Source organism: Gossypium arboreum, chromosome 2, assembly GCF_025698485.1.
Source record: "Gossypium arboreum isolate Shixiya-1 chromosome 2, ASM2569848v2, whole genome shotgun sequence".
Classification (NCBI taxonomy): domain Eukaryota; kingdom Viridiplantae; phylum Streptophyta; class Magnoliopsida; order Malvales; family Malvaceae; genus Gossypium; species Gossypium arboreum.
In genome coordinates, this window is record NC_069071.1 from 97366370 (window position 1) to 97374564 (window position 8195).

At 33.1% G+C, this 8195-nt stretch overlaps 1 protein-coding gene across 2 annotated transcripts; it reads left to right on the forward strand.

Moving 5' to 3' along the window:
• The first annotated feature begins 906 nt into the window (after positions 1-906).
• Positions 907-4430, forward strand: LOC108457942 (probable arabinosyltransferase ARAD1). Of its 2 annotated transcripts, XM_017757159.2 has the most exons (5): positions 907-1188; positions 1298-1666; positions 2610-2906; positions 2994-3089; positions 3532-4430. In XM_017757159.2, exons 2-5 carry the CDS (start codon positions 1352-1354, stop codon positions 3955-3957), a joined length of 1134 nt encoding a protein of 377 aa, XP_017612648.1. In that variant the 5' UTR covers positions 907-1188; positions 1298-1351; the 3' UTR covers positions 3958-4430. The 2 variants fall into 2 exon arrangements, with proteins under 2 accessions (XP_017612648.1, XP_017612647.1); XM_017757158.2 differs by having other exon boundaries at positions 909-1666.
• Positions 4431-8195: the final 3765 nt, after the last annotated feature.

The following is an 8195-nucleotide window of genomic DNA, read 5'->3' on the forward strand; positions in this document are numbered from 1 at the left end:
AGACTTAGCATCAATAGAACATTATTGCATGTTGACAACTAGCTTTATGATAACTCAATCATGACATATCTGGAGTGATAGCTAGTACTTAACACGATAACGAAATCAGCCCCGGATACTCTAAAACAGTAGGAAAAATCAACAAAAGAATCGAACATCCACCAAAGAAGAGAAGATGGCAACAAAATCATCCCTAAAATTACTTGCAAAAGCAAGAGCATAAGTAATATTAAAAAACTTGTACAAGACAAGACAAAATGGAAAAGAAATAAAAAAATATATAATACTTAACACAAGTCTAAACTGACCCATGAAATTATTTATTATTTTGCAATACTCTTAGAACAAAGATATATTAAGATGTCGTTGAAGAGCCATCATTCAAGTATTTACGACCAACCTATTTTTCAAGAGAAATTGCTGGTGGTTGGTGGAGGTTCAGGAACGATAATCACCATCATCTGTTAATCATAACTTGTGAAAACAACAAAGAGAAGGTTGATGAGAGAGAAAAAAAGGCAGGCAGTAATCAACCTCAGTTAACACCAGTGTTGAGCAAAATAAGAGAGAAGAAGCAACTCACTTGTAAAGGAAAAAAAAAAGTTTTTAGGGTTTTTATACACCACTAGTATTAAAATCAATGTAATGTTAATAATTTTTAATAATAACAAATCATATTTCTTTTGCTAAAGAAGCCTGTCCTCAATATTTATGTTCGAAGTTTAATTGAGAATATCCAAATGAACCTTGATAGGTAGATAGATGTCCTTTAACATTGAAAAACACACCATTTGTGAGTTAATATTACAACATATATTTATTTACATTTATTAGATCACTTTTAAAGTAAATTTCCAGCACAAGCCTCCATTTACCTAAAAGAAATCGTTTATTTTAAGTATAACATAGTGGTTTATTGAACAAACCGAAAAGAAAATAACGAAAAACCGGGGTAATAATTCGTATTTTCCAGCTAATTCGGAGCACGAAATTGGCGTTTCCTTGAACTTACAGCTTACAACGGTACTGTAAATAATTTCTTTCTCTTTTGGTTTGCTTCAAATGTGGATAAAAGGAAGTTGAAGTCTTTTTGTCTTTCGGAGATCCAAGCACAGTTAAAATATCAGTGAGCAACGAACCAAAGGAAATCTCATTCTTCCAAAACTCTTATCTTTCAGAAAAAAAAATGTACGGTAAAGCTGCAATCTGTTTATCATTCGTCATTCTCTTCCTGATTTCATGTTCAATCTATGTCGGTACCGTTGATCTCAGATCATACTTCTTCCCCTTACTTCAGTCACCCCAGGTTCCACGCTCACTCTGTGCTTCCGGCCCCCCTCTCCGCGTTTACATGTACGATCTCCCTAGGAAATTCCACGTCGGCATGATGGATCGTCGGAGCTTCGAGGGACCGGCTCCCGTTACGGCGGATAATTTCCCTCCCTGGCCCTCCAACTCCGGGATAAAGAAGCAGCACAGTGTGGAGTATTGGCTGATGGCATCGCTTCTTTTTGGCGGCAACGGCAATGAAGACAGGGAAGCGGTTAGGGTTTCGGATCCCGAATCCGCGGAGGCCTTTTTTGTGCCTTTTTTTTCCTCGTTGAGTTTTAATACACACGGCCATAACATGACGGATCCTGAGACGGAGGTTGATCGCCGATTACAGGTACTGGAAATGTTGATGTTTCAATTCAAGCTATTTAATTTCTATCAACTATGGTTCTTGTGTTGTTTGGCGGTTGCTTTGTGAAAGGATAAAACCAGAGTAGGGAGTTAGATTCTAGTTATTTTGATACTAAAACTACATAAAATAAGCTCATTAAGCTACATTTTGTATTTGTTTTAGTTTCAACTTGAAGCACTTCACTGATATTGAATTCCACGAAAATATGAGATTTTGGCTTTCTGGTTTATGAGAATTACATCTACTGAATCAAAAACAAAAACAATTCATTAATTGCACTTTATTCCTTTTCACATTTCCTTATCATAAAAGGGAATCGTGTTAAGGATTAGAGGTACATTTACCAATAAATGATTATAAGAAAAGGAAATGATGTTTAGGAACCATTGTGGGAGATAAACTGTGATATATGTTTTTTCAATTTGATTAATGAAGCAGCTTTCAGACATGTTTAGACATAGTAACTAATCTTTTCATCATGATGCATCTAATCCCTAGTCAATGGTTCCAATTCTATTTTTTATTGTAATGATTTCTAGAGAAAGGAGAATCTATTCATGCTTCCTGATATAATTTTGAAGAGTGTAAGGTAAAGTTTTATTGTTTCTCTTTCATTATTATCTTTTAAAGTAACATTATATGCTCTCTTTTACTCTATGCAAGCAAGTAGCGATCATTGATTAGGACCTTGCACAGGTTGTCGCAAATAATTTCATGCTTCACTCGTTAGTACAATGTTGTGCAATGCAAAGGATATGAAAAAAGCTACTTTTTCCCATTCTGCTGCTGATGATTTTCTCTAGTTTGTAGTGTTTGCTTTGTGTCTTTACCCAACTCTATGGCCTTTTCAGCTAATATTATATGATATTTCAGTTTTCTGGAGTTGACATCTATTGATTACAGTGGAATTGATCTCTCATTTCAGGTTGAGTTACTTGAATTCTTGCGAAAATCCAAGTACTATCAAAGATCTGGAGGCAGAGATCATGTAATTCCCATGACACATCCAAATGCTTTCAGATTTCTTCGACAAGAGTTGAATGCATCAATCCTTATTGTTGTAGATTTTGGCCGCTATCCTAAAACCATGTCAAGTTTAAGCAAAGATGTGGTTGCACCGTATGTGCATGTTGTGGATTCCTTCACAGATGATGACGCTCTCAACCCATATGAGTCTCGAACTACACTTCTTTTCTTCCGGGGAAATACTGTCAGGAAAGATGTATGATAGTTTGTAAAACACAAATATTCCTCTGATGGAACTATTTTGAATTTGAAATGCTACTTAACTTGACCATTTCTGTTGCAGCAAGGCAAAATTCGAATCAAACTGGCAAAGATCTTGTCTGCTATTGATGATGTTCATTATGAGAAGAGTGTTGCGACTCCGAAAAACATTATAATGGTATGCTGCTTACCTTGGCCCTAGGAAGTATACTATTTTCTCATTTAAATAATGAATTGATGATCCCCGTTTCCAAATTGCATATTTTTGGTAGTCAAAAGAAACAGACTTGCTTGTCAATACATGTTATGGTGAATTTTCAGAAATCACGTGTGCTAATTTTAGTTACCATGCCTTCTATTTGTACTTTTTTCTTTGGATGCTTCGATGTGATAAGGCACTTTTGGCACGAAGTTTCAGACTATTTTGTGTTGAAAGTCTATTAAATGGAAACTATTTTACTATATTATGGTTACTAATCCTTCCAAACGTATTCAAAATCTGGAACCAAATATTCACATTTTCAAGCTGCAGGAGAATTTTTGGAGTAACTTTGCATTTTTCTAATAGATTTTTGTGCTAAAAATATGCTATCTTATTTCTTCGCATTCTTGTGTGTTAGTCTACAGAGGGGATGCGTTCTTCGAAGTTCTGTCTGCATCCTGCAGGTGATACCCCTTCATCTTGCCGACTATTCGATGCTATTGTGAGCCATTGTGTTCCAGTGATTGTCAGTGATAAGATTGAGCTTCCCTATGAGGATGAAATTGACTACTCTGAATTCTCGATATTCTTTTCTATGAAAGAGGCATTAGAACCAGGTTATTTGGTCAATCAGTTGCGTCAGTTTCCTAAGGATCGATGGGTTGAAATGTGGAAGCAACTTAAGAATATTTCTCATCATTTCGAATTCCAGTACCCTCCAAAGAAGGAAGATGGCGTCAATATGTTATGGAGACAGGTAAAGCGCAAGCTTCCTCGGGCCCAACTTGCTATGCACAGGAGTAGAAGGTTGAAAGTTCCAGATTGGTGGCAGCGGAGGCTATAACTTCAGAGCCTTGTTTTGACACTGTACATCGCAACACTTATTTTTTTCTCATTTATGGTGGCATCTGATGTGCAATGGTACGTAAAGTGCAAAGGAGTTCGGTTATCACAACCCAACATCATGTGCCAGCTTTACCAATGTCATGATTTACGGTGCATAGTTTCAATTTTTTTTCCCTCATTATTTTCAAGCATTATAGTTAAGAGGCAATCAATTAAAATTTAACCCCAGTTAATATTGTTTTTCATCATTTGATAGTGGGGGTGTGGGGATGTTGGTTATAGACAATTTAATTGCACAGGATTTACACTAATAGACCCATGTGAGAGGTCGTTTCAATTAGGTTCTAATCTTTGCATTCAGATTATGTATAAGAGATGGGGAAAAACTTTCATGTGTAAGAGTGATCAATCTAATTCCTGTACCACAGCAACTTTACTTCCTACTATTGTGAGAAGGCTTCGACAAATAAATATGCTTGTTTCGATTTTTTATTTTTCTTGATATATTTTTATTTGACATTAATGTCTGACATATAATCAGAAATATAACTTTTCAAAAGAATTCGATATGCCATTGTGCCTGGATGCAGTTTTCGTTATATCAGGGTTAGTGAAATGTTGGTGTCGGGTTGAAAATCTGGATTCCCATTTTCCAACTCAGATCTTCAAGTTTCCGAAATTGAATCTCAATTGGAAGCTGTGATTAAGTGTTGACTTTGGGGATTGTTTGGATCTGTTAAAGAAACCATGAACTCATTGCTGACTTCAAGAATATATTTAATTATAGGTTAGTTTTCTCTATCCTTGCCACTTACCAGCACTTTTATTTATTTATTATTTTTCAAGTTAAAAATTCTTGGTGAATGTCAGGATGAGCATTCGGTCAGTTTTATTTTTTATATAAAAAATTGAATAAATTGTATTATTTATATAAATCAAATAAATCAAGGAGCTAAATCGAATCGACAATTTTCTGCTGGGTTTTTCAGTTTTAGCTTTTTCAGTTCAAAAAAAATCTAATTGAGGTACTAATAATTTTATTTTCTTTATTTTTCTTCACATAATTGTTTTTTCTTATTTTAGTATATCGTATTGCTTTTAATTTAATTTTATTTCAAATTCATTATAAAATATCAGAAATTATATCATTTTAATGAACTTAAACAATATCTATATTCTTACATACCAACTTATAATTTTCATGTCTTCTATTGTTCTTAAAGCTATATATCAAACTTGGTTTTTTTATATATTAAATAATAAAAGTTAAAATAAATATTATAAAAATTTAAATGATCAATTTGAGTTTTAAATTTTAATGGGTTTAGACTTATTAAATTTTAACTAGTATTTGGGTTTAAGGTTTAAATTTGAGTTTGGATATGTAAATAGTTTGTGAGCTTTTGGCCATATAGGTTATGGCTTATTTGGTTTATTCAGTTTAAAATGTTAAAACTAAAAGTAGACTGAATAAACCAAATAAATTGAATATAAAAATTAATTAAATCGAAAAATTAAATAAACCGAAAAGATTCAGTTTTCTCATTTGGTTCACTTCGGTTTAGAATTTTTTTTCACACCCTTACAACTTACAAGCTAGTGAATAAATTTCAAGTAACCAACCACCAAATTCGAAAAGTAAGCCTTCATTAATTACGGGCCAATTTCTCATCAATATAAGACATCGTTAAGACAAATGATTCTCGCACACTATATTCCTAATTCCATATTCGCAATTATACGATTTAGAAATTTATAGGAGTTAATACTTAAAAACTCCTTTTCTAAAAAATAATTTGTGCTTGAATTTGTAAATCATATATATTATAGCAATACAAGGTTACAAAAAAGGAAACAAAGCTTATGTGGCATAGTTTATACCCAAACAAAGCTTATGTGGCATAGTTTATCCCCTATCATTTGGCGCACTAATATGATGACAATTGTAGTTTAATAGATTTCATTTAAAAAAAAAACAGATAAGTTACCATAAATAAAGATTTTCATATTGATATAAAAATATTTAGCTAAAGGTGATCAAAGGTGGTTGATAGATAAACAACTTTTACAAAGTGAATTTGGATGAAATTATGATTAGGGACTAAATTGTAAAGATGTAAAAGTTGTGGAAAAATTCTGAATTTTGTGAAATACATATGTTGTAAAAGTTATATGAAAATTTTTATTTGGCTCGAAATAAGGATTAAATTGCATTAATTTCAATTTTTGAGCCTAAGGACAAAATCGTCATTTATGAAAAGTATAGGGGCAAAATAGTAATTTTGCCTAAGATGTAAATTGAATTAAATTTAGTATGAAATGGATTAAATTGATGTTAAATTTATTTATATAGATCCTGAAAGACTTAATATCGAGTTGGATTGAGGAAAACAAAAAGTTTCGGATTAGTAGATTTCGTATACGAACAAGTATCAAGGTAAGTTCGTGTAATTAAATTGTGTACATTCTTATGTTTGAATTGAATGTTGTATATGTGAATTATGAATTTTTTATATAAATGAAAATAATTATATATCCAATATACCTGAGAATTGTTAAGTCCCGTTTGAATAGGTGAAATTCAAGTTTTTTCCAAACTGGTTGTGGTCTTGCATATGTTGCAAACACACCATGGCTCGAAATGTAACACCCCGTACCCGAGTCCGTTGCCGGAGTTGAACACGAGATGCTAACAGACTTAATTCATTTACTTTCACAGTCCATTTAAAAATTTCCAGACAAGCTGGCTAACTGCATCACTGTCGCCTTAAAAATCATATCTTGAGTTCCAAAACTCGAAAACCAGTTTCGTAAATTTTTCCTGAAACTAGACTCATATATCCATCTACAGATTTTTTTCTAGAATTTTTGGTCAAGCCAATTAGTACAGTTTATTAGTTAAAGTCTCTCCTATTTTAGGGTTCGACTGCTCTGACCTTCATGCATTACGACTTATATATCTCCCTGTACAGGGCTTAAATACTTATGCTGTTTGTTTCTAATGAAACTAGACTCAAAAAGGAATCTGTAAATATATGTCATGACTTCTAATTATCTCTGGTTAATTTATAAGGAATTTCCAAAGTCAGATCAGGGGATCCAGAAATCGTTCTGGCCCTGATCCACGAAAACTTTAACATCTCATACTATACTATTCATATGATCGTTTCATTACTTCCATATGAAAATAGATTTATCAAGGTTCGATTACATAATTTATTCACTATTTAAATCCATTCCTACTATTTTTAGTGATTTTTCTAATTTACAACACTGCTGCTGTCAGCATCTGCCTTTAAGGTAGACTTTACCTATTTCATAGTTTCCATGATTCAACTAGCCCTTTAGCATATATAGCACAAAATATGATCATGATTAACCATTCCCATGGCCCATCATTACCAAGTATATCCACACCTCTCAATAACCGTATACATACAAAATGATTATACCACTATGCTCAAAATACATAAGCCATTTTCGCATGGCTATCCAAATATATACAACACCAAAGTACTTGACTAATAACAAAAAGGGTAGTCCTATACATGCCATTTTCAGAGTTCAACCAAAAGTGTACCAAAAGGGCTTTGATAGTGTGGGCGATTTCGACTTCGACAATCCCGAGTCCCGTAGCTGACGAGCCAAAATCTATAAGACAGAGAATCAAAGAAACAGAGTAAGCATTTAATGCTTAGTAAGTTTTGAGCAAAACAAAGTGTTCTCATTCACTATCATTGGTCATTCATTTCAACTATTCGATGAGGTTAACCTAGAGCTTCATCTCGAACTATAATATCAATAAACGCATCACTTGGCTGTCTCATATATACTTTCGAATAATAATGACCTAGATGGTCAAATATTCCCAAAGCACATTCTTCATCAATTTTCAACTTTCAATAATCCTTTCCACTTGTTCATAATCACATCCATATTTTAAGTATTTCAACATGACAAGTACTAAATTACCGTAGGTACATAAAGAACCAGACATATTCCTTATCACATATACGTAAACTTACAAGACATAATCCTTACCTTGTACTGGCACATCTAGCTGAACCCAACCCATACTCAAATCATAAGGCTTTTGGGCAGAATATGCATTAATACATAAGAATATTTCATCACATACTTCATTATACAAGCATACCATTACCAATTAGGTCATTCTCATATTTGGAGTTATAATATTAATCACAGTTACCTACCTCTTTGATATTGATAATTCAC

Coding starts and splice junctions, on each gene's coding strand:
- LOC108457942 (XM_017757158.2), top strand. CDS start 1,187: ATGTACGGTAAAGCTGCAATCTGTTTATCATTCGTCATTCTCTTCCTG. Junction 1,667..2,609: donor AGGTTGATCGCCGATTACAG/GTACTGGAAATG, acceptor CTCTCATTTCAG/GTTGAGTTACTTGAATTCTT. Junction 3,090..3,531: donor CTCCGAAAAACATTATAATG/GTATGCTGCTTA, acceptor CTTGTGTGTTAG/TCTACAGAGGGGATGCGTTC.